Below are 27277 nucleotides of genomic sequence, written 5' to 3'. Positions count from 1 at the left end.
CACCAGCAGCTGTTCAGCTGTAAACTACATTATGTTGCTGAAAAAAAACAAAGTTTTTTATGGAGAAATGACTGCCCATATTTGCCAGTTTGTCACTGCACAACTAGGCTGTTAAACTGCTATTGTTCCAGAGGAGGCAACCAGAGTGCTGAGCTGAAGATGTATTATGCCTCCCAGCAAGCATTACTTTTGCATGTTTTCCATTTGTTTCTTTGGACTTTTAGTGGTTGACTTGCAGCAGCAGTGTCTGGAGAATCAGACCCCTCTCTTTTCCAGTATTCATTGTGTACACACTGCATCTGGGAAATGGGTTAACTCTGCCCTAAGACATCTACAGACTGTTTTCCAAAGCCATGCTATGCTTTCCATCTGTTAATCAGTCTCTGTGCAGGGAGGGGAAAGATGTGTTTTTATCTTACTGAGGAGTGCCTCATTTTTTTCTTGGACAGACCTTTCCAATCTGTTTAGCCTTTAGTCATTTCAATGAGTTAACGATTTCTCCCTTTTTTTCTTTCTGCTGGAATGGCAAAAACTACTTGCTGTGTGTTCTAACTCTCTTCTCATGTTGGCCTACTTCCTAGTGCTTGTGCTGTGCATTCCTAATGCCATGAATAAATCAGGAGCCTGCAGATTTGGAAGGGGGTGCAGCTGGAGCCTCTTGGAAAACTCAACTGCTTAAGCAAAACCTGCCAGTGGGTGGCTTCATGAAGTCTCTCTCTCTGCTTTTTATTAGTTTTCTTACTTAACACACACATACACAAATTAACAATAATAATAAAATAATAACAAAAAGAGAAACATAGATACATCCATAAACCCATAAGTTCTTATAAAACTTATGCTACCGTGTTCTTAATTCCCACTTACTTATCCTATCCAGTAGGCTTCCGTCTTCCTTAAAGTGGGTCTGTCTTATCTATTTGTTAAAGTGCTTCTTTGATCATTTCCCCATTTCTTCCATTATCTGAATGCTATACTTATAATCTATCTTGTAATTTGCGAAAATTAATCAAAGCATGTCCAGGTTTTGACTTGAGGACACTGTTTTTTAAAATATTCTTTATAAATTTCCCACTCCTTCTTGAACGTTTGGTTTGGCTGTCTCCTAATTGTCTTTTTTGCCAGTTGGAGATATTCAAATAATTTATCCTGCCATTCTTCTTTTGTTGGTACTAATTCTCCGTTCCATTTTCTGGCAATTAATATTCTTGCTGCTGTTGTAGCATATAAGATTATTTTCATTCTTTTCATTTGAAATATCTGAGTCTAAAATGCCCAAGAGGAAGGCGTCTGGTTTTTTATGAAGGTTTGCTTGAACATTTTTCTTCATTTCCTCTTAAATAAATTCCAGAAATTCTTGATTTTTTTTGCACCCCACCACATATGAAACAGTGTCTCTTCTGCCTGTTTGCACCTCCAGCAAATGTTAGGTCTTGTTTTATACATTTGGGCCAGTTTGCTGGGAGTTATATACCACCTACAGAACATCTTCAGGAAATTTTCCTTTAGTGTATAACAAGCCGTAAATTTCCATTCTTTATTCCATAATCTTTCCCATGCTGATAGCTGGATATTTTTACCAAAATCTTTCACCCACTTAATCATTCCTTCTTTCACCCCTTCATCTTTCACCTCCCACTCTAAAAGAAGCTTGTACATTCTGGATATTACTTTTTTCTTGTTTTGTATTAATTCTTTGTCTACTTTTGATTTTTCCATTGCAAAACCCTTTTCCGTGTCTATCTTAAAAACCTCGTTTAATTGATAATATTGTAGTCAGCCTGTTGGGTGATGTCTTATTTCTCAGAATTTTTGCACTTTCAATTGATTATCTTCCTCTTCTAATAGGTCTTTATACGTGGCCCAGTTTGTTTCCATATTTTTTCTTTTCATTACAATGGCCACCAGAGGGGATAGCCACCAGGGAGCTTTTAGTTCCAATAAATCTTTGTATTTTCCCCATACCTTATATAGTGGCTTCCTTATAACATGATTCAGAAAGCCTCTTATGAATTTTAACTTTTTCATATCCCAGGTTTGGGTGCCACCCAAAACGGTTATCAAAACCTTCCAAATCTAGTAAATCTGAGTTCTGCAATGTCTTCCAATCTTTTAACCAACATAAGCAAGTTTCTGGCAGTGCAAATCCCCCTCTGTTCTTACTGTCTATTAATAATTCATTTTTAATTCTAATTTTTTTGCACTGCCAGATAAACCTTGATAAGTCTTTCTGCCATGTCTTAAAACATCCCATCCCCCCTATCACTGGGATCATCTGGAACATTATCTTAGGGAGCACATTCATTTTTACTGCTGATACTCTCCCCCAGAGCAACAGGTTCAGCCTATTCCATATTTCTAAATCCTTTTTTAATTTCCTTCCATATCTTTGTATAATTATCATTGAATAGATTGTTGTTTTTAATTGTAAACAAAATTCCCAAGTATTTGACCATGTTAACCATTGTCAGACCCGAAATTATTTGCAATTCTTTTTTCTCTTGTGCTTGCAATTTTTTTGCCAACAGTTTGGTTTTATTTATATTTATTTTAAATCCCACCACCTTCCCCCATTCATAAATTCTTTCTGGTATTTTTGGTAAACTTTCTGACTGGTTTTCAGTTATTATCAAATCATCTGCAAAGGCCTTTCTTTTGTATGACTTACTTCCTACTACTATTCCTTTTATTTCTGGGTCTTATTGCAATTGCCAGCAATTCTAACACCATAATAAACAGTAGCGGTGACAATGGGCAACCTTGCCTTGTCGCTTTCATTATTTTAAAACTTTCTATTTTTTCATTATTTATAATCAATTTCGCTCTCTGATTCTGATATAGGGTCTCAATGCCTCTACTGAAATTCTTCTCAAAACCCATAATTTCTATATATATTTTCATATAGCTCCAGGATATATTATAAAGGCTTCCTGAAGTCTCATCCCTGCTAAAGAAGGAAATTTATGATTTTCAATTTCAATACATTTCAGTAATTCCACATCAATAAAAACTCTGTTTATTTATGTCTTGATTTTTAACATTTTGCACCTTATGATTTGGTTTATTTTCACAAGTCACTGAACTTTTGGCTCTGTAAACATCTCTTGTACAGCACAGCCTCTCTGTTCAGCATTCAAAGACAATTCTAGATTGATTGAGTGACTGAGTGAATGAATCTTTATAGCTAGAAGCTATGACAGTTGGTAACAGTGCATAGAATACAAATAATTAATTTAAAACTGAACAACAGCAAAGCAAACATACCAAAATGTAAAAATCACTCTTGCCTAAGTTAATGATACTTGTCTTTGTCCCTAGCTCTCAACTTACTTGCGGGGGGGGGGGGTGTTAAGTGTGTGACGTTGGTCTCTCCTTTGCCTCCTCTTGGCGGAGCCACTGGAGGCAGCTTCAACCCTCCTTCGCCTCCATAGCAGAAGGAGAAGGAGCCAGCCACTGATAATGCTCTGCAGTCGACTGCTCTTTGGACATTGGGGTGGTGGTGGCCCCCCTACCCAAAAATATAGGGGGGCCAAAAGGGCTTGGATCCCAGGAGCTGGGGTTCCTGTTTCGGGGCGAGTAGTGTATAAAGCCTGAGGCAGAAATGGGCAGAGCAATGGATGTGGCTTTTACTTTTGTACTGTAGGCTACATTCCAGCCACACAAAATTCAAAGGTTTCTGCACACACAGCTTCTCCAGGAAAGCAAGAGGCTTCATTGCAGTTCAGGGACATGTTCCAGCCAGGCAAAAGCACTCAACAATCGCATTTCCCGAGGGTGGAAGAAGCAACAAGGGGATCACCTATGTTGGACCTGGTCCTCACCAACAGGGAAGAACTGATGGACAAAATGAAAGTACTTGGAAACTTGAGAGGAAGTGTTCATGTCCTCCTAGGTTTCATGATACAGAGGCAAGGCATAGATGAGTGTAGTCAGACATGTAGTCAAAGTGTAGTCTGGACTTCAAGAAGACTTATTTCATAAAGCTTAAGTAGCTACTGGGTGAGATCCCATGGCCACAAATACACGTAGAGAAGGGAATCCTAAATGGATGAGGGTTTTTTAAAGGTGAAATATTTAGGGCAAAATGCAGACAGTTCCAACAAGAAAGAAAAGTGGGAGGCATCTAAGGAAACGTGTGGTTGCATAAGAAGCTTACAGATGAACTGAGATTTAAGAAGGGCATAAGAAATGGAAGAAAGGGGAAAACACAAAGGAAGAGTATATACAAGTAGTTGACAGTTGCAGAGAGAAGGTCAGGCAGGCAAAAATGCAGAATGAGCTCAGGCTTGCAAGCGATGTAAAAAATAAAAGGTTTCTTTGGCTATGTCTGAAGCAAGAGGAAGAACTAGTAAATGGTAGGTCCTCTGTGTGGTGAAGATGAAGAAATGCTATTGAGTGACGGAGAAAGGGCGGAACTACAGTGGAGCCTCGGGTTACGTACCTCTCTAGATATGTAATCTTCGGGTTGCGAAAGCAGCAAACCCAGAAGTATTTTTCCGGGTTTCGCTGCTCACACACGTGCAGAAGCGCTCTATCGTGCTGCGTGCGTGCAAAGAAGCAGCACCTCTGGTTACGGATTTTTCGGGGTGTACACAGACCCCCAGAATGAATTAAATCCCTATCCAGAGGGTCCACTGAACTCAGCACCTACTTTGCCTTTGTCTTCACCCCAAACGAAAGATGCTCTACTGGTGATGATTTAAGGAGGGAGATGCAGCCCAAGACAGGAAAAGAGGTAGTAAGGGAACACCTAGCTACATTAAATTAATTCAAATCTCCAAAGCCTGATGAGCTGCATCCAAGGGTACTAAAGGAGCTTGCAGATGTAATCTCAGAGCCCTTGTCTGTGACCTTTGAGAATCCTTGGACAGCAGGTGAGGTTACTGTTTACTGGAGAATGGCAAATGTCCCCATCTTCAAAAAGGAAGGAAAGAAGACCCAGATAACTAACTACCAACCGGGTTTCTCAAAAACAAGTCATGCCAGACAAATTCATTTCTTTCAAGGTGGTGTCTGGGTTGGCAGCAGGTTGTGAGTTCTGCCACTTTTTTCCCTAGAATAAAGCACTGTCTTTACCCAGTCCTTCAGCCGTTAGACAATCTATGGCCTTTTAAAAGCGAGAGGACTATTACTATGATTTTTTTCTGTGTCTGTTCTATTGCTTTTATTATGCTACATAAATTATGTTCCTGATATTGTACACTGTCCTGGGATCTTCAGATAAAGGGTGGTATATAAATTGAATTCCTATTCTCGTTATTTAGGCCATTCTTTCAACCTCGGGGTGGGGGATTATAAGTTGCTGGGGACTGAAGGATACTGTTCCAGCTGTGGCATGGTTGGTAGGGCAGTTCTTTCTGGCTGTGCCCATATGAGTTCTATGTTTTGCTTTTGAAACTAAAGTTTCTTACACACTGTATTGCAGAATGCAAACAGGTATAAATTTGTTTTCTACAACACCAGTATTGTGTATTGCATAACATGTTCGGCCTGCTGTTACGGAATTAAAAGCAGCGTATTCAGGGAAGAGGGCAAGCAGCTGTTTCCATGTTACTTATTTTACATACAGCAATTACTTTTTTTTATCCTGATGTGTAAAGCCATCTACATGCTAAAATTTATACTATTCACCTGAGTCTTGATTGGATCAATTTTTGTATACACTTTCAGTTAAATTAAAATTTGGAGCGGAGGGAAATCTATTTTTATTTAAGAGGTGTGTTTATGCCATTGCAAGCAGTATCCTAGAGGCATTCCTTGTATAAGTACAAGAGAAGATAGAATGCCTCTTCTCATAGGATGCCTGCCTTCTTATTCATGAAAATTTTAGATTAAAAATCATCAGATGTTGCCAGATCAAGTGTGAGTATCTTTCTGACCGATCTCTAGGAAGCAAACTCTATGGTGCATTTTCTGTATTCTAGCCAATGAGTGCAAAGAGTCTGGGAGTCTAGCATATGGCTAGAAAGGGCCACAGGCTGTCCTCCCCGTGCCTTAGCTCCTTTCACCACAACGTTTCTGGCGAGGTATCCGAAAGCTGCCAACTTCTTCCCGTTGCCGGGGCTCCTGTGCACAGCTGCCAGGTGCTGAAGCTTTTCCTAGCCCCCAGGCTCAAGTGACAACGACGGTTTAGAGGCAGGGAGAGATCGAGAGATCATCACCTGTTGGATTTCACCGTCTCCGTATGTTCAAGACACAGGGGACCTCTACGAACCAGCAGCTAACGTCTGCATTAGTGGCAATGGAGCGCCTCGTTTCCTAATAACGCAAAGGGAGCCCAGACAGTCTCCCAGTCGAGAGAGCGGAAAACCTCCAGAGTCACGCAGGGGGCCGATCCCGACGCTGGGGATCGGTCCCTCCTCCTTGCCGGGGTTTTCTCGCTTGCTGCCCACCCCCTTCTCTCTTCCCCATCCTTTTCTCCTCTCCTGGTCCAGCAAGAGCGTTTTCGCTTTCACAGCTGCTGCTGCTGCTGTTGCCGCCGCCGCCAACAGCAAGCCTAAGTGATCCGCTGTCTCTCCTCCTCCTCCCCCCCCCGCCCCCCGCCGATCTATTGGAGATGGAATCGCCTCCCAAACCTTAGCATGCTTCTTCGACACGGGGGGAACCGACACCTCATTTGCTGAGCCAGCCACCGGCAGCTCCATCTCCCCACTGACCACCCCAGAAGAAAAACAAGGTAGGCCTACCACCGATTATTTGCAGAAGGCAATAAAAAATGATCAAGGTTGAGTCAGCCTTACAAATGCACCCCCTCCCCACGACACACACACACACACACCATCCCCATAATTGCTCTCTCTTTATCGCGCTGTGTCCTCAGCAATTGAGGAGGGGAGGGGCCTCTCACCTTGGAATTCGTCTCGTCCGTTCCCCGGTGTGTCCCCCCCCCCCCCCCGGCATCCGAAGAACCCTTTCCATTTCCATTTATCCCTCTTTTAAGAATTTCCTCCTAGATGAGCGACAGCTTTACGCTGGTTCTTTCCCTTCCCGATTCTGACACATTCCAGAGGACTAGCCGAATGATTCCGTTAGAGGGAAATGAGACCTGTTCTGTCTTTTGAAGACTCCCTTCTTTGTTTTCTGCCCGCAGATGCTGTTGAACAGTATCCATCCCTCTCTCTTCTCCCCCTCTCCTTGCAAATCTCCCAAGAGAGAGAAGCTCTAATAAAAAAAATCATTGTCTTGGTAAGGAGAGGTGGAGGGTTGATGATGGTTCTGGTGGTAGAATGAAGGCCTTAACTTTGCTTAACATCTTGAGATACAAACAAAGAGATTGTGGGAAGTTATGGCAGGCAACACCCTAGATGATCAGTGTTTCCCCACCTCTATGATAACAGATACACATGAGAGCCTCTGGAACCTAACGGTGTGCCTAACAGCTTCTGAGCTTTATGTGGCCATCAGTTACCTACCCAAAGTTGGCAATCAAATAAGAGAAGTTATGGGGAAAGTCAGGAGTGGACCCTTTGACCCAAAGCAGAGGAACATTGCTAATTAAATTAAGGCAAAGAATTGGAGAAAGATAGTCAATGCAAGGTTTAAAGCCCCACTCATACTTTGCCAGTTAAAACAATGAAATTGGTCTAAGTACTAATAAGTGTGCCCATCAAACTGGCCGATCCCTGTGTTTAACAGTCAAACATGACCATCTGACCTGCATCAATGTTCGGCAATTATGGGGCTTTCAAAGCATTCGTTGTTCCTTTTTTCAATAGCCATTACTCTTGTTCATTGCAATTAAAAAATGGGGGGGGGGAATAATCAGTGGATGTTAAGTTTGTTGTGATTCTGTCATGGATGCTTTAAGCTGAGATTCCTGCACTGTAAGGGGTTGGACTAGATGACCCTGGGGGTCCCTTCAAACTCTACAGTTCTATGACTCTATTATTCCTTTTTAATTCCCCCATAACATGTGCACATGAAGCAGTCATCATTTATTTATTTTTATGCAAAGGGATTTGTGAGTTTGACATACATCCTTACTATTAGGGAAGCATATTTACAGTGCATGAAACAGGTAAAACTGACCAGAGATTAGGTGGGGGGGGGGATGCATAAGAGCTGATAAATAGGGAGGACTCTATTGTTCAAGATGTCAAGAATGGCAGAACTTCAAGCAGGAAATAGAAACTTTTTGACAGAAAGGGTGGGTGGAGTACAACGGATTTTTAAAAAGTGGAAGAGAAGAATTTGTCAGATAAGTCTGGCTGCAAGTTTTAGGAATCTAACAAAACGAGTGCAAGTGTACTGCGGCATAGGCATTTGCCCCACATAGCAGCAAGCCCACTTCATTGGATGGGAAATGTGCTGGACTCAAAGTTCCATCAGCCCAGCCAGCATGACCAATGTTCACGGATGATAGGAGTTGTAGTTCAGCAACACTTGACGGTCACAGTCCCTCCCCCCCCCCCCCCTTGCATTATACTTGGCCTGTCTTCTGGCAGCTGAAGATGTTTCTCCTCCCATCCACTGCTACGAATTTTGACCAGATATTGTCCACACCCTTCAAAAGTTACCCTTACCACTAAGGGCTAGAAACTTGTCTGTTCCCAGAATTCTCTGGGGCAGGTCTTCTGCTTTAAATGTATGTGGTGTGAACACTGCCTTGGGTATGCTAGTTAGGCAGGTCAGAGCAAATGACCTCTAAAGGGTTGCAGTTTTGGGAGGTCTTATTTCCATTTGGATTTGCTCTGGGCTGTGGAACTGAAGGTTTATCTGGGGTGAACCCGACTGAAAATCTTGTATTCAGGAGTGAAGTAAGGACAGCTGGGTCATCATGTGACCTCATGGTTAGAGCCTCCAAACAGTACACAAAGGGAAAACTGGTTCATTTGAACAAGGTTAGTTCCACATGAAGCGTTTTCTCTGCAAATAACATAATTTTATGCAGTTATTGCAGAGGAAACCAGATGATATCGCTGCCAAACCATTGCATGTCTGTAGGGGGGCATGGCCCTCCCATCTGTTTTAATATCCAGTTTGCAGTCACTTTTCTGACATCTGATGGAGGTTTAGTAACAAGTCCAACCTACCCAGGAAAGCCTTGCAAAGCCTTATGGAGGCTTGTCTCTGCTTCTGGCCTAACGATAACACAAACAATAGTAATATCATTATTGTTATTACTATTGCACTTATTATTTGTTGTTTTAACAAAAAGCAACCCAAAGAAATCTACAAAATAGTAGAAAGATTAATTGTTTTGTTTGTTTTTAAAGTCCATTTGTTGCCCTTGAATAATATATTTTCATGGCATAATTACAAGCCTACTCACCCTTTTCGTACAGTGCCATTGCAGGACAGAGGAGGCTTCACTGGCGCCCCAATGAGAGAATTCAAACTGGCTGTGCCCTTCCTGATAGGCGAAGGGGGCATAAGCCCTCTTCCTATCAGGAACTGGATCCTAGCCTGCACCCTGCTTTGGCAAATGAGGATGCAGGCCAGGACTTGGGCTGTGCCAGGAGCAGAGCCAATGGAACTGGGGGTGGGCTTCCCTCGGTTCCACCCCCTTGCCCATTTAAGCAGCCTACACCTGGGGCAGAGCTTATTTGTTCCTGCTCCGGGTTTTCCCGCACACCCACCCTCGGTTTAAGCCGATAGTCAATGACTTTGTTGTGGCTATGGTGGTCACCCTCCTTCAAGGGGCCGGGTAGGAATTTGCCTACTGGGCTAATTGGCACTGACCTGATGGTTTTGCCTATCTCACAGCAATCATCAGGACTGGTTGGGCATTGGGGCAATCCTTTGTTTCGGACAGACGGGAGGTTGTAGTCTCTGCCTGCCCCTCCAAACGCTGGGTATCCTGTTAAAGAGATCCAGGGGGAGCGGCCATGTAAGTCTTAGGAACCCCCTCTTGGATTGACCACACATCAGTTTTGGCGGGCGGGCCGGAAGTATCTAGATTGCCCCATGTCCAAGCCAAACCTCTTTCATCTGTATTCAGTAAAGTTGTGGCCTGTTTTGACCAAAAACCAGTCTCATTGGTCTCTTATTATACAATTGGGGGTATGGAAAGTCCGATGCCTGGTCCTGCAAGACATAATTAGTCTTCCCACACACAATCAGGCCCTTTTAATTAATTGTTTCCTAATGTGGAATGAATTAATATTTAATAAGAAAATGTTTTGATGGTTAGGGCTGTTAGTAGGAAACAGCTAACTAAAAGCTTCTTTAGCTGAGCGCTACCAGGAAATGATTAACTAAAGGGCCAGTAGCTGGGAGAAGTGGAACTACTGCTGAATGGGACTTCTGAGTAAACATATTCTAGGACCTTGCCTATGAGGACAAACCCTGAATGATTTAATTCTGCTTCCATCTGACTGTGGAAGAGAAATCCCTTGGCATCACTAATGGGCCATGAGGGTAGAAGAAACCCAAACTCAATCCCTGCATGAAGAGGGGACTTAGATTTTTTGATGTTCCATTATCTATATATTCTCAACATAAATGCAGTTATAGCAGCGAGATACCCAAGGCAACTCCATAATAAAAGCCCAGAGCAGAAGTATGTCAGATATCTTCTCTGCCTCCATAATAGACTAGTGGCTCCTTTTATAGCAATAGGCATAGCTTGAATGGTGAGGAGCAAAAACCTGAGTTGAAGAGGCATTCAGGTTTTCAAAGCTGTAAGAGCAAGGGTTTTTTGAACAAAGCTCTACATTTCAGGAAAGGAACCCCTGTAACTCCAGAGCTTACTCAATGACAAACCCATGAATTGGGATGGAGTTCTGTACGCAAGTCTCCTAAAATGGTGCAGAACTATTAGGAGAACTTCTAGCAGGTCCCTTACAGGGCTAAGAAAATGTCCTGCTCTTCACTGAGCAAAATCAGGGCACTGTGATTGACAAGGGTTCTTTTTATACATCCATCCATGGGCGGTTGTTCTGCAGCTTTGCACTTGGAGATGACAAGTGCACAGCCTTACAAAAAAAAATAAGCAAAAATGGCAAGAGCATCACTGGATAATGATAGCAGTGGGGAGATAGTTATAGAACCAATGGTGGTGTAGTGGTTAGAGCATTGTTCTCAAAGGGTGTGGTGCACCACACTGGTGCGGCAGGAGAGAATGGCAATTGTAGCTGGAAGATAACGACAATCAAGGAAACATTTAGACATTTCAGTGTAGAATCAAAATATTTATTATTATTAATTAAAAATTGTGGTGTGGCATGAGCAAATTTTTATTCTGAAAGTGTGGCAAGTGTGGAAAAAAGTTTCAGAAGCACTGGGTTAAAGTGTCGGACTAAGATCTGGGAGACCTGGGTTCAAATCCCCCCCAACACATAGTTCACTTGGTAGCCAGATGTCTGTCACTATTTCCCAGCCTAAAATACCCCACGGAACGATTTAGAAAGTGATCAGTAAATCAGTTATGATAATAGTGGTGATGATGATAATCCAACATTGCAGATCCTGCATTTAGCAGAGGGGTTGGACCTGATTACATCTGAGTGCCCTTCCAACTCTCTAAAAGCCCATAAGAATCTAAGAAGAGTCTTGCTGGATCAGGTCAGTGGCTCATCCAGAGTCCATGAAGTGATCAAGTAATTCCTGCTCACTCCCTTTTCCATTTCTAGTGTTCCAAAGCAGATATGCCCTCATGAGCCCCTGTTCTAATGCAGCCAATGGTCATGCAGGGATGCTCTTTCACCCTCCCCAGATGTCATGAGTGGCATGCCACAGGCCAATCTCGGCGCAACAGCACCTCCCATGCACAGTCTCAGGTAAGAACTCCCGATATTTATTGGTTCCTGGGCTCTTTAGGGTGGGTCGGGGTGTCTTTGTTTATATGTGATATTTTTTATAAACTGTTTTTGCAAAAGCTTATAACTAAAAAAAAAAAGTGAAAGAAAAGATACAGTGAAAGAAAACAACAGCTCAACACATTTGAGCAGCTGGGGAAACCCAGTCAGATGGGCGGCATATAAATATATTAATATTATTACTATTATGGGGAGAAGCAGGGGGCTAATGAGGGGGCGTGGCCTGCAGGGAGTACCAAGGGCCAACTAGGGGCATTTGGAGGGCTCAGGTGTTAAATTCCCCACTTTTGTCCTAGCTGTTGTCTCATTGCAGATGGCTCTTCCTCCATGAATTTGCCTGATTCCCCTTTTTAAAGCGATCTATTCTAGTAGTCAGGGACGCGGGTGGTGCTGTGGGTTAAACCTCAGCGCCTAGGACTTGCCGATCGCATGGTCGGCAGTTCGAATCCCAGCGCCTGCCAACCTAGCAGTTCTAAAGCACCTCCGGGTGCAAGTAGATAAATAGGTACCGCTTACTAGCGGGAAGGTAAATGGCGTTCCGTGTGCTGCGCTGGCTCGCCAGATGCAGCTTGTCACGCTGGCCACGTGACCCAGAAGTGTCTGCGGATAGCACTGGCTCCCGGCCTATAGAGTGAGATGAGCACACAACCCTAGAGTCTGGCAAGACTGGCCCGTACGGGCAAGGGTACCTTTACCTTTTTATTCTAGTAGTCTTCCTTATGTCCTGTGGCAGCAAGTTTGACACATTAATTAAATATTAGTTGTGTGTTGTGGTTCTGGCATGTGAGAAGGGCATTTCCATCCCAAGGAACAAAAACTGTGGGGCTTGTGTGTGAGAGTGATAATGGATAAATGATAAATGAATTAGGGGCAAAGAGAGGTGCACTTTTTACTTTGGCCACACTCATCTTTGGCCCCACCCATTTCCATCTTTAGCCCCACCCACTTCTGTCTTGTAGCTCCCAGCCACTTCCCACCCAAGGAATGCAGCCCTCAAACAAAAATGTTGTCTGTCCCTGTTTTGCGACCATAGAAACCAGGTGTGGGGAACTTTTAGACCTCTAATGACCAGGGATGATGGCCATAAATCCTGGAAGACCTGTGAGATAACCAGCCTCATATAACCAAGTCTATTTAATGCATGAAGGTGTTAATACCATAGAATAAGCTGTACCACCAGTCTTAGCTCACCTTGGGAGGGAATATGTAATCAAGACTTTGTTCCTCCTCAACCCATGTCCTAGCTTGTTGCTGAAGCTCAGACTGCATGGCTCTTACAAGCCACTCTTGAGTTCCTATCACAATAATTTAGGAACTTTCACCACTGCAATTAAGCCAAGTTTACTGCCTGTTCAACTTTATCGGAATGCTATATGGAAAAGCACATGAATCGGATCTTTGGAGAGTTGTACGTAAATTCTTTTAAACTTACCAAACGTGTGTGCTTTTCTATGTTGGGGAAAGAGAGAAACTTTGGGTGGAACTTAGAAGGACCTATTTTAAAGGTCTAACAGCCTATATTTCCACACTTTAATTTGCAGCATGTTTTGTGATTTCAAATCTCTACTGGGGTTCTGTCACCAAAAAATACTTGCCCAAAACATGTATCTTGGCATCCAGGAAATTATTTTCTCTATGTTTATTTTTTTCTTGCAACCAACATTCCCTGCCTTGCTGGCCTTTTCCCACCTGGCCTGGGAAGGTGGGGCCTTGACTCCAGCTATAATAACTGAGACTGCTGAACAGACTCTTGGGCTATTTAGAGATTTTTGTTGGGGCTTTTCGTTGTTGTTATCAACATAAAATTTCCGTACCTTCATATTTAGATCTTACGATTTATGTGGAAATTGTTCAGTTATGGTATTTTGATATGTATTATTTATTGTTTATTTCTATTTAAGTTGCATTTGCAATTATGTTACATATGCAGTTATGCACTATTTTCCATAGTGAAAACTATGCCTTGAGCATGGTTTTCACTATGGAAAGGCAGCATACAAATTAAATGATGTTGTTGAGGATGATGATGGGAGTTGTAGTTGAACAACATCTGCAGGGCCAGAGGTTCCCGATACCAACAAAGAACATGGCTTCTGCAATGACAAACTTCGGCCCTGCAAACATCTCACTGTAGAAATTTTAAAAGCTGTGAGGTGGGGCGGGGAGAGAGGAAAAGGCAGAGGTGGTGGACAGGCATGCAAAAGTGCAGGAGGTCATCTGGTGGAAAGAAGCAGGGGGCAGAGACAAAGAGAAAGAGGGAGCTTTTTATCATGTGCCCGTAGGTGGGACCAAGCATGGAAACATTAGCTTATGGGGGGAAAGTCTGTGGGAGATCATTAGTGACAGGAACGGAATCCTCTCGGCCAAAACAAAGACATTCTTCCTCTTGCTTTGGTGCTGAAGGGGGTGGTGAATCCCAGGAATTTTCAGTATTCCCTGCGGGGAACCTGGGCTGCTTCCAGACAACCTGTTTATTGAGCATTCTTTGTTATTTGTTTCCACAGAGTTTGCAGGCAGGTTTGACAACAGTCCCCTGTTTTCTGAGCATTCGTTCTGATTTGTTTGCGTCAGGGGTTACATGACATGGCATCAAGCAGTCAGAGTTTCTCCAGACGGGTGTCCTCCTCCTCCTCCTTGCGAAACATGTATCCTAAAACATGTCGTTGACACATTGATAGTGCATTAATGAGGTATTTATACTGGATTATCCATACATCACTCCACTTCATTAATTGCACTATGATTGCTTCTCAATGCTACTGGAAGGGCACCCTTACGCTATAGCACAACAGAAGTGGGACAAAAACCAAACAAACCTAGAAGATTTATTCAGCATTCACTATGATTTGCTTGCAGACAGTTTATGTGAGGGATAGGTTCTGATCAGTTTTTATTGAGTATTTGATTTGTTTGCAGAGTGGTTATATGACACGGGTGGCGGGTGGTCTAAACAACTGAGCCTCTTGGGCTTGCCGATCTGAAAGTCAGTGGTTCAAATCTATGCGACGAGGTGAGCTCCCATTGCTCTGTCCCAGCACCTGCCAGCCTAGCAGTTCAAAAGCACACCAGTGGAAGTAGATAAATAGGTATAGCCATGGTGGGAAGGTAAACAGCATTTCCGTGTGCTCTTGTTTCCGTCACGGTGTTCCGTTGCACCAGAAGCGGTTTAGTCATGCTGGCCACATGACCCGGAAAGCTGTCTGTGGACAAACACTGGCTCCCTTGGCCTGAAAGCGAGATGAGCGCCGCACCCCATAGTTGCCTTTGACCGAACTTAATCGTCCAGGGGTCCTTTACCTCTACCTTTTTATGGCATTGAGCACTCATCAGGACTTGCTTGTGGGGTACTTATACATCTTCCTGTTAGTCATTTGTTCATGTCACACTTTTCAGTGCTTTTCCCCATCACTTTCCAAACCAGAAAAAGTCCAGCACTTTCTCTCTTTTTGAAAAGTGGATCTCTTGTGCTAGGGCAACAGCTCTTTAATCCACTTAAAACACACACACCTAAAGTTCTGGTAGACACTGGGGGAGGAAGAGGAGTGCAGGGGGAGCGCACCACCCCTGGCAGCGTGATCCCCAGGGTGCCATCACGGCTGCCCCCCTGCCCATGCTGGTCACCCCGCCCCTGCAGGTGGTGTGCCACACCCCCAGGACCCGTGCCAGCCCTACCCCTCCTGCTTTCTGTCCCCTGGGGCTGGAGCATGAAGCTCCGCCACTGCTGGTAGATGATCAATTTCCTCTTGCAAAATCCTGACAGTCCAGAGGAACCCTTGTGATATGAAAAATTGCAGGATTTCATCAGGAAGCTACAGAACATGCACTGGTTGGAAATGAAGCAATATGTCCTTACAGGAACTGTTGCAGACATGAACAGTTTAGAAAGCGCAACCATCTACAACTGCCCCAATAACATTATGAGAACGTCATCATTAATGCATAATAAAAAGGACATCTTCCCTCCCCTTCCCCCTCCCCACCCCATTCTGATTATCCTACACATTTTCCTGCCAATTCCTTTATTGCAAAAAGGATAACGATTTGCTGTGGTGGGTTATGTGAAATTATTATGCAAGTGTGAAACAAATCAATGTTGATTGTGAAGCCTGGATTTGCTGGTATGTGATTGAATCCCACCTGGAAATAGGGACAGTCAGGAAGCGTGTTTGGTCTGTAAGGAAGACTGACAGCCAGGGAAGGCCTGGTCCCGGCCCTCCACTCTCCAAAGAGGGATCTTTCCTCCCCACCGGTTTCACAGCAGTTCCCATCAGACAACAGACTCCATGCCATTGGTGGCTGGTGCCCATTTGAACTGGTGGGGCAGAAGGCAAGGATACCAACAACGGGTAGAGACAAGAGACAGTGACAGGCAGAACCTACAAGTCTAATTTTGCCCCCCATCCTCCCTACTGAGTTCTACAAGGGTAAGCATTGAGGCCAAGGAGGAAGAATCTGACAGGCATGGCCAACACCGGGTCATCCATATAGCAAGGTGACTATTCTCTTTCGACTCTTTTACTGCAGTTGAGTGTGACTGTCACAAGTCTACTCTGGGAGGGCAGGACGTTGTCCGTGACATTCAGCCTCCCTCTCACGCAGGCAGCTGCTTCCACCCCAGCCAAAGAATCAAGTGGTTTGGAGGGTGTTGGAATTCCATATGGACAAAGCTGCAATTCACAGCCTGAACGGTGGCTGTTGCTGCCACCCCCCTGCAAGATTCCTAGGGGGTCAGCAAAGAGACGGTAGCAAACCACTCCTTCCTGCCCCTCCCTCCCTTTCCTGCCTGCTTTCCCTGTTCCCTCTTTTATCTCCCTTTTGGATGGCTTTGGTAGGGGTGGCAGTCGACAACACATGCTCTCCCATGGAGCTACCAAGGAGACCCTCTGGGGATCCTCGCGTCTGCCCAGGTAAGGGAGAGCTGTCTGCAAAGGCAGAGTGCAGGCATGGATCTAAAAACAAAGCGGTTCACATGCATCTGGGCAGAGTGGGAGTGAATTAGCCAGCCTTATATCCCTGCAGTAGAGAGCAGCTGGAGTTTTGATGCTGAGCTGGAGACAACTGATTCCCCCATCCCAGAAGATTTTGTTTCAGGTTCGGGATGTCTAACTCTGTGTCTGTGTGTGGGCAGGTGTATTTCACATTTCGGCTCTTGGTGTGTTGTGAACTTCTCTTGCAAGCTTTGCATGCTTGGGCTGTCTTTCGGCTCCACGTGGCAGCAGATTTTGGACCCTGTGGGGTTGTCTTCTGCTGTGACTCTATTGCAAGCTGCTGCTCTAAAAGAACCCCAGATTCCCCTGGGGTTTCCCCTCCTGGACTTAGGGTTTCCAACTTGAAACGTTCTTCCCGGCTGACAGAGCAAGGCTAACCTACTTTAGCACTGTGAGAATCGGCGCATGAAAAGGCACCATCTTCCCAGTGTGAAGGCATCGTGAGATGCAGCAGCTGTGGCATGAATGATTTATAATGCTCATCTTTTTAAGTTTCCTTTGCACTGTTTTTTTTTTGGGGGGGTGCATGGGCTCCTGCTGTACTTGTAGTGTGCTCCCTAGCACAGGTGCGTAATTTTGCACTCTTTCAGAATTGATGCTTCCCAGAAACTTTAACTGGGTATTGCAGATTTGCAAAGTTTTCCAGTTGAAACGAGATTCTGTTTAGCACAGCTCTTTTTTTTTTTTAAGAAGAGCAATCAAAATATTAAAGGGTTTCTTCAGTAAAACCTTTTAAGACTCAAAATATTAAGAATTAGTTTGCCAGATGCGATGCTTAACACTTGAATTTCTTCCATATAATTCCTAAGCCATCCTGTGGATTTATTAAAACAAGGGGACACTGTAATTATGCAGGGATTTTTACAAGCAAATCTGTGTTAAAAGAGATTTTCCTGGGGAATTCACCCAGCCGCACACCAGGTTTTTTTTTCTGTTTCTGCTCTAACAGACCATGGAATATTGCTGCTGAGTAGTCTTTGCCCTCCCCAACAACAATGCTCCCTTAGGGTGCCCTTCTGCTGAGAGCATTATGATGCTTGAGTATGCTATTCCTGGAGCCCTTGGGGTTGATGCCTTCTAATGGAAGTCAGTAAATGCTACATCGCTTTGGAGGAATAATGGCTAATTAGTCAGAGAGAGAAACTATGGCCAGCACAAATAAAGTCACAGTGGTGTTTTTCTTTAGTGAAAATGTCAGCAGCGGGTTGCAAAAAGTGGAAACTTGTGTGTGTGTGTGTGTTGGTTGTTGGATGCCAAGATCCATCTAGACCAGGGCTGGAGAACCTGTAACCCTCAGAATGTTGTTGGACTCCCAGCTTCCATCATCCCTGACCATTGGCAAAGCTGGCTGGACCTGACTGGACTTGGTAGCCTCACAGCTCCCTGCTTCCAGCAAAACTTGGCCAAGTGCCACTGGGAAGTTCACAAGCAGCTCTTGATGGGGCGAAAAAACCATGTCCCTGAAATCCACGTCTCCATTATCTATCTTTAAGGTATGCAGTCTATATACTTGGAGGCTCCATTTTGTTATGGAAATGAAGAAGAGCAAGGCCAAGGGGTCCTTGTTTTCTTCCACAGTCCACGGTGGCCAGCCAACCAGCCAGAGGTTTTATTGAGGCTCATCATCAGAATATGAAGGCAACAGCCTGCCCCTATATGGGCTGAACCCTAACCTTCCCCTTGACATGCTAGTTTTCTATGTGCAGGGAAGTGACATATCTAGGTGGTAGAGCACTTTTGCATTGCATGCAGAAGGTCCTAGGTCCACTGTCTGGCACCTTACAGATGTTTCGGACTACAGCTTCTATCGTCCCCCAGCCAGCACAGTGTGCTTGAGCCTGTTGTTTCCCTGGATGGAGTGTTATGTATGTGTGTTTATAGAAACTTCTGATTTTTGCACGGCTGGGAATATATAACCTGGTGCACATAGATAAGAGTTTCAATACTCTGCCCACTTTCGCCTCTGGAATCTTCCCCACTAGGGCATGTGACCCTCGGGCTGAAAATGGTTCCCACCTCTGGTGTTAAGTAATCAGGGGGAAGCACACCATCAATAGGAAAGAGGCAGGACCACTAAGATGCAATTCTAATTTAAATAAGTCAGTCTCAAAGCATGTGGGTTTCTCCATCAAGGAAATTTGTTCCGCAGCAGTGAGCTTAACAGATAATGTTACCTGCAATCCAGTTCACCATTTTCTGGGGAGTAACACAGTGGGACTTCTATCTAAGTACAGTGGTACCTCAGGTTACATATGCTTCAGGTTACAGACTCCGCTAACCCAGAAATAGTACCTCGGGTTAAGAACTATGCTTCAGGATGAGAACAGAAATCGTGCTCCGGCGGTGCGGCAGCAGTGGGAGGCCCCATTAGCTAAAGTGGTGCTTCAGGTTAAGAACAGTTTCAGGTTTAGAACGGACCTCTGGAACGAATTAAAGTACTTAACCCGAGGTACCACTGTAAACATTATTCCACAGTGAGACCTGTACACACCTTCCTGAGAGTAAACTCTGTTGGACTTGGTGGGACTTTCTTGTGAGTTTGCTTTGAACTTTATATGCAAAGTTTATTGGCTTATAATAAAAGCTCAAAGAAGGAAAAAGATAACCTATTAGCAACACATGTCAATTCACAATACCATTTTGCAAAACCAGGCATAAGGGCTTGCATGCATAAGGCAGTTCCTCTGCAGGTGGTATATTAGAGGGAGGTAGTAGTTATAGCAGCAGCAGCAGCAACAGCAGAAGTATTACTGTTCTACTATACATTTGGAAAATTGTTTGTCCGGTATGCATTTGGACACCTCTTAAGATAACACATTCAAATTTTGCATGACGGTTCCTGAGATCAAGTAGCAGGTTTTCATCTATGTTTGGATGCAACTGAATTTCCAAACGGCACCTCATGTTTGGTTTCTTAGAATTCCCAATAGCAACAGATCTGAAGCTTCTAGTTATTTAATAAATCTAGTCAATTGATGTCTGTATCCTGCCTATCCTCCAAGGAACTTGGGTGGTGAATGTATGTTTTCTCCTTTTCATCCTAATGACAAATATGCAAGGTAGGTTAAAGTTGAGAAATAGAGACTGGACCAAGGTCACCCTACTGTGTGGCTGAGGAGGGATTTGAAACCAGCTCTCCAGATGTTCCAAGCCATGGTGGGAAGGCTTGTGGTGTTGATTCAGTGGCATAAGAGGCAAACATCATGACAAGACATTGGAGGAGAGGAGAGGGACTGGAACCATGGAGAAGAATAGGGATGGGCAAATCTGGCCATTTTGTTTTTTTCTCAATTCTTCATTTTTCTTTAGCTCCCCACATTTCTACATCAGCATTACTTTTTTTTTAAAAAAAATGTCCCATTCAACATAAGAATACACACATTTCTGTGTGCACTTTTGCCTTCAGACACATTTTTCATGTTATTTTCTCTTACTTCTTCTGTACACATAACTTGGCTTGCAGAACTGTATCACAAAGTTTGGAAAAATGCTGATTTCAAAGGATGGCTGCATTCCAGTCCACTTATCATTATTACCATTACATTTATATTCCTCCCAGAGGGCAGTATTGTTTCAGAAAGTGCAATATTACCATTTTAATGCGAACAAAAATGAATCTCTCCTCCCTCCCTAGCTAGCATCATGAGCAGATGGAAAGATGTAGGGCTTGCATCTCACCCTCGGGCCAGTGTTTCCCCAAGCCTGACCCAGTGATTCCTGGCCTTTAAGCTAACTGCTTAATACCTCCCCCTATAAATACTGCAGATAAATAGTTGGCCAAAATAGCCCACAGCAGGCTGTGCATTTATTGGGCATTTGCTTTTTACATGAGAAGCTAAGATAGCCAGGTTTCAAGGTTTGATATACAATTCCTGGGTTATAGCCAGTGGTGTAGCATGGGTGGGTGGCGCTGTGGTCTAAACCACTGAGCCTCTTGGGCTTGTCAATCAGAAGGTTGGCGGTTCGAATCCCTGTGATGGGGTGAGCTCCTGTTGCTCTGTCCCAGCTCTTCCCAAATTAGCAGTTTGAAAGCACGCCAGTGCAAGTAGACAAATAGGTATCGCTGCGGTGGGAAGGTAAACAGTGTTTTCATGCACTCTGGTTTCTGTCACAGTGTCCTGTTGCGCCAGAAGCGGTTTAGTCAGACTGGCCACATGACTTGGAAAGCTGTCTGTGGACAAACGCCGGCTCCCTCGGCTTGAAAGTGAGAAGAGCACCACAACCCCGTAGTTGCCTTTGAATGGACTTAACAGTCCAGGGGTCCTTTACCCTTTTTTAACTTTTTTATGGGTGAGCCATAGGGGCAATTGCCTGGGCGCAAAATTCTTAGGGGCACAACATTCCAAAAAGAAAAAATAAGATAATAACTTTTTAAAAATAGCTCACCCTCCCGCTCTCACAGAATATCTTCCATTGATCATGAAGGAAGGACTGAGGAGTGAATTTGAGTGATGGCCTGTTGCTAGGGTGCCCTCTGCATGAGCTTTAGAAAGATACCCGCTCCTGAACAACAACAACAACCTCCCCGCTCACCGCTGTGCTTGACACTCACGGGGTGCCACTGCTGCCACTTGGGTAGGTCATCGAGCTATTGCCCCTTTGTTCCAGCCTATCAGAGAGCGGTGCCAGGCATACTTTCCTTGCCCCGGGCTCTGGCAACCCATGCTACCCCACTGATTATAACTTCCTTCTCAGGGACACTAGAAGTAATGAGGAGCCAGAAGCAAAGGGACAGTCTGCCCCCCCCCCCAAAAAAAAACTCTTGCCACACTAAAATCTGTAATCTAATAAAACTTACTGTTTGGTTAAATTGCTAGGAGAGGCATGTATGTGCAGTCCTGTTGGGTTTGGCATCATCTCCTTTGCCCATCAGGCTCTACCCCATACCTGTCCAGTATGATGAGAGTCTGCCCCTGGAGCAATTACTGCAACCTTCTACCTCACTAGGCTAAGGTTACCAGATGTCCCTGTTTCCCAGGGACAGTCCCCAGATTTACAAATCAGTCCCCATACAAAATCCATTGAAGTTGAAAAGTGTCCCTGGATTCATTGAAAAAAATCTGGTAACCTTACACTAGGCACTACTGGACTCCATGCCTGTTCTAACAAAAGCTACCTCTGAGTTGCCAGTTTCTACTCTGTCTGTAAACTCAGGACATCTAACAATCCTAAGCAGAGCCCAAGAATTACCTTTCTGCTTTTATGTGAAGCTTTCCATACTCTTATTATGCTAATTACTTTGAGTTTATCAGTTTTTATTAATCTATGACTATGGTCAATTAATCATGTCACTCCAGCTGTACTGAATAACCAGGCTGTGGTTATTCTGCATCAAGAGTAATGCATTATATACAAATTCAGAAACACTTCTGCCTTCAGAGTTGCTTTATATTTTTCAGGGCTGCACTCAAGACTCCCAATTCATGGGATGAGTACTGGGAACCTATAATCCAAAATCATTACAAACAGCAGCCCCATCATCAATGGGGAGACCCTTGATTCTGTTGCTGCCTTAGTGTATTGATGATTGATGCGTCACTTTGTGTTTTGTTTTGTGTTTTCTTGGTGTGTGTTTTTTCTTCCTGATGTTAAGTTTGATGGTTTATATTTTAATGGTTGAGTCATTCTTGCTTTTATGTTTTTTAAGCCACTTTGAGCACCTCCGCAAGAGCTCAAGGACTGCAATTCTCATTGCACATGTCAGGAATTATCCAAGATGCTGCTCCATGCAATGTCGCAGAGGATGCTGGTTGTTCTTTTAATTGCATATTTATACTGGTTTTTGCAAGGAAGGGCCATAACTCAGTAGAAGGGCATCTGCTTTGTATGCAGAAGGGCACAAGTTCAATCCCTGGCATGTACAGATGTAAGGCTGGAAGAGACACTCATCTGAAACCCTGGACAGTCACGGCCAGTCAGTTTGGACAATACTGAGCTACATGGATCAATGAGTCTGATTTGGCATAAGGCAATTTCCTATACTCCCAGGAGATCAAGGTGATATACTCTGTTCCCAAATAAAGCCCTTAATTCTTCCTCGCAACAACCCCTGTGAAGTGTGTTAAGCCAAGAGACATAGGTGACAACTTCCTGGGACCCTGGGTGCCCGAGTACCCAAAAAAAACCCCATTTTGGTGCCAGGGCCATGCACACTGGGTTTGAATGTGAGTCTCTCAGTCCGGACACTTGCTGACTCAAATCTCAGTTTGTGTGCAGCTTCATCGGCCCACCTTTAAGCACTTATTGACCCTGAGCAACTGTGTGTGTTGTTTGTGCAGGATTTTGTCCTGGACTTGATTTTACTACTGGAAATGTACATATTGTGTTGGCAGCACAATGTCTTTTACCTGGGAGGCCAGATTAGTGGCTTGATTCTACTTAGCTTTCCCACAGAGAAGGAAATTAATCTTAAGTGGTTTATGGGGTGAGGGGCGGAAAGGAAAATGCAATGGAGGAAAAAGATTGAACAGCAAATTGATAACTGCAATCAAAATACTAATAGCAGTAGTACAAATCTAGGAAACTCAAACAGATGGCACCCACAGTTGCCGTTGTTTTAAATAGCAGATATATATATAGCATTAGCTATTTCCAGTCCTTAAATAGCCAAAACAGCATCACCCCATGTACAGAACATCAGCAGGTTTGGGTTTGTAAGTGCACAAAAAATATTTGGCAAATAAAATCCTAAGAGGGAGATCCGCCAAACATCCCAAGTCCAAGAAAAACTGAGAATGCCCAGTGGGCTTGGAAGGCTGACCATTAAGGGTGGGAATGAAAACTGGAGGGGGATAGGATTTTGTAGAGTGAATGGAACGCTGAACAAGGAACACTCTACACTGCAGCATTTTGTTGCAGAACTCACTCAGGTGTTACTATTTCTGATGTTCTGGCTTTCCATGTGGCTGTTTGTATAGCTAAAATAGTGTGTGCACATGCAGGCATAAATGCATCCATGCACACACAAACACACAGGCACACACACACACACAACATCTCAGCAGGCTTAGACTTGGGGATCACCAAGTTTTACAGAAGTACAAAAAAAATGGGAGGAATCCAAGAGTGGAACCTAAAAAACAGCTCAGTGAGAGTTTAGAGTGGTTACAGAATCCTAATGGGTTGTTTGGAATCAGGGGATGGATTGGAGTATCCTGAACAGGAGCAATTCACACTGCAACATTTCGTTGCTGCTTCTATGTGTCACACATTAAATGTTAACTGGTGACCATTTATAAAGAGGTAAAAAGGGACTCGGGCAGGTCTTTATCACCAAAGTCACCAACATCATTTGGATGCTCAGGCAACCAATAGCAGATTGGATATGCATGATGACTATTTATTCACTGCTGTAAGTTTTATTTATTATAACACTTTTGGATTTTTGAATCATTGGAAATAAAAACAACACCAATGTGTTGTTGTACCTGTACATCTCTGTTGTTCCAGTTTGCACTGGACACATATCAAAAGAAACAGAATGCTTTTATATGTGCTTGAGACCTTGGTCATACCTTTTTGCTCAGTCATGAAATGCATATTTTGGGTATCAAAAATAATCCATATGTCGGAAAGACATCTAGTTAAGAAAACATATTTTGGGGGTATTTTTAAGGAAACATATGAAGTCTTTTTATAGTTTCATTTGAAGAAGGATGGAAGAGTCATGCCACTTGTGGGAGTGATTCATTATTTTGTATTTGTTATTGCTATCCAGAATCCTTGCTCTCTTAAAATAGAACAAGCGTATCTGTTCTCTTTTTAAATGTCAGAAGTATGCTCCATTTTTGCCTTTGCCTCAGTTTCAGATGCTTCAGTAGTCTTCTTCATTTACTTACTTAGTTAAAAGCATTTCTAAAGCCCTCAGTATTTTTAAAAAAATATCTAAGCAGTGTGCACTTTGTACAACAGGAAAACATCCACTGAAACAACAATACAACCCTAATTAACAGGGAGCAGAGGCAACACCACACAACCAGATCAGGATGAATGCTCAATAAAGACAAGGTATAAACTAACCTCCGCATAAGCTTCGTACAAGCAAATCAGGATGACAACTGATTAAATGGGCTATCTGGAGGGGTCCTATGCAGTGCTTTTTATGGGGGTATGCGGGGGTATAAAGGTAAAGGGACCCCTGACCATTGGGTCCAGTCGTGGCCGACTCTGGGGTTGCAGCGCTCATCTCGCTTTACTGGCCGAGGAAGCCGGCATACAGCTTCTGGGTCATGTGGCCAGCATGACTAAGCCACTTCTGGCGAACCAGAGCAGCGCATGGAAACACCGTTTACCTTCCCGCCAGAGCGGTACCTATTTGTCTACTTGCACTTTGACGTGCTTTCAAACTGCTAGGTTGGCAGGAGCAGGGATGGAGCAACGGGAGCTCACCCCGTCGCGGGGAGTCGAACTGCTGACCTTCTAATCAGCAAGTCCTAGGCTCTGTGGTTTAACCCACAGTGCCACCCGTGTCCCTGTATGTGGGTATGCATACCCCTAAACATTTTGTGAATCTAAGTTTGGCCTCATTGAGGAGCAGTATATCAATATGAGTAGGAAAATGAGAGTACCCCTAAACATTTTTTTAGAGAGAGAAAAAAGCACTGGTCCTGTGTATTGATTAAAATGCCACCAAACAGAAAGCCAACTTCTGAGTTTTCTTAACTCTTCTTCAGGCTGGAAGTTAAACAAAATGGGGGTGGGGGTGGGGGTGGGAAGAGGAAGGGAAAAGTCTGGCCATGATGTCTGAGCTCCAAAGTCCTGCACTATGTAAGTCTTTTAAGATGGCACAGGGCTAGACTCTTATGTGGTTTTTATAATGCAGTTGAGTGCAGTGTAACTACTACTACTACTGTTGTTGTTGTTGTTTGTAAACAGGACCAGGACTCAGAGGAGTGAGTTTTCACCCTTGTCCCTGCCAGTTGAAATGCACCCGCCTGATGCCTCTTGTTCAGAATAAATGGAAAGCTCTCACTGATGACACTGGGAGATAGCACATGTTATGGGCCCCATTCCCATTGCCCAGTTCAGGTGTGGGGAACCTTTTTGACTCTATGAACCAGATCCTTATCTGGCTCCATCCCTGCAGGTCAACAGGATCAGATGGGCATCACCAATCAGATTGGATATCAGATTGATATCACCAGCCACATGATGCTGTGATATCCTGCCTACCTGCCCAAATCCCTTATACTGTACAGTGGTTCCCAAGCAGGCTTTGGCTCTCCTTCCAATCAGCAGAAGCCTGCTTTCCCTTGCCCCAATACACAGTTAGGGGTACATTTTAATGCTCCTGATATGCTATTGTGTGAGGAGCCAGGTTGCCATGGTTTGTGGGCCAAATGTGAACCCCTGGCAGTTCAGGTTCAAGCAGCAAACCAGAGGTTCTCCAAATTTGGCATAGTTGGTTAGAGGAGGGCATTTTACCATCGGAAGTTAAAAAGTGTAGGGAAAAATTTCTGTTAGATTGTGGACTGTCATTGTACTGCTGATGTAGGGATGTTCTCTATCTGTTGTTGCTTAAATTCTTGCAAGGAATGTTGTATTGTGCAGAGCTTGGTCCAATCTAGTAAAGTATTTCTTGCATCCTAAATAAATTTGTATGCTTAGAATCACTTAAGCCCAATAGCTATGCTTTATGTATTAAGAGGGGACGCAGGTGGCGCTGTGGGTTAAAGCCTCAGCGCCTAGGATTTGCCGATCGAAAGGTCGGCAGTTCGAATCCCTGCGGCGGGGTGCGCTCCCGCTGCTCGGTCCCAGCGCCTGCCAACCTAGCAGTTCGAAAGCACCTCCGGGTGCAAGTAGATAAATAGGGACCGCTTACCAGCGGGAAGGTAAACGGCGTTTCCGTGTGCAGCTCTGGCTCGCCAGAGCAGCGATGTCACGCTGGCCACGTGACCCGGAAGTGTCTCCGGACAGCGCTGGCCCCTGGCCTCTTGAGTGAGATGGGCGCACAACCCCAGAGTCTGTCAAGACTGGCCCGTACGGGCAGGGGTACCTTTACCTTTACCTTTATGTATTAAGAGATCCAGGCTATGCTTTCCTGCCATGAAAAGACTATTGGTATACAGTGGTACCTTGAGTTTCAATACACTTCAGGTTACATACGCTTCAGGTTACAGACTCCGCTAACCCAGAAATAGTACCTCGGGTTAAGAACTTTGCTTCAGGATGAGAACAGAAATCGTGCAGCAGCGGCACAGCGGCAGCAGGAGGCCCCATCAGCTAAAGCGGTGCTTCAGGTTAAGAACAGACCTCCAGAACAAATTAAGTTCTTAACCTGAGGTACCACTGTACAACCAAGATTCTAGTCCATTATTTTCTTTTTAAGAAAAAAGTTAGACCTCATAAGACAAGTCAAAAACCATCCTTGTGATGCAGGAGGAGGAACAGAGCAAAAGCAGCAGTTTGTTAGTGACCAGCCCAGCCAAGTTCTGCCCTCTAGTGGTTCCTTATGAGAAAGCCAGCTGTGATTTTATGGCACCACTCATGCCCAAGAGGGAGGTATCAGGAGGCTAGAGAGGGAACTCCAGA

General features: G+C 44.1%; 1 protein-coding gene across 11 annotated transcripts in view; it reads left to right on the top strand.

Annotated features, from left to right (window-relative positions):
• The first annotated feature begins 5943 nt into the window (after positions 1 to 5943).
• Positions 5944 to 27277, top strand: part of DRP2 (dystrophin related protein 2) — a 53724-nt gene continuing 32390 nt past the window's right edge. For 3 of the 11 annotated variants that reach the window (XM_083722773.1, XM_083722780.1, XM_083722770.1), the window contains exon 1: positions 16546 to 16666. Coding sequence is in view for 5 of the 11 variants with exons in the window: in XM_083722777.1 (XP_083578903.1) it covers positions 11613 to 11720 (108 nt within the window). In the remaining 6 variants the exon portion in view is untranslated. Of the gene's footprint in view, positions 6677 to 11573; positions 11721 to 16473; positions 16851 to 27277 lie in introns of those variants that run through there. The other 8 variants (XM_083722776.1, XM_083722774.1, XM_083722777.1 and 5 more) reach the window with 7 other exon arrangements.

Source organism: Podarcis gaigeae (genome assembly GCF_964106915.1).
Source record: "Podarcis gaigeae genome assembly, chromosome: Z".
NCBI classification, from domain to species: Eukaryota; Metazoa; Chordata; class Lepidosauria; order Squamata; family Lacertidae; genus Podarcis; species Podarcis gaigeae.
Note: the sequence above shows the minus strand (reverse complement) of the source record. Positions and strands in the feature narration are given on the sequence as shown.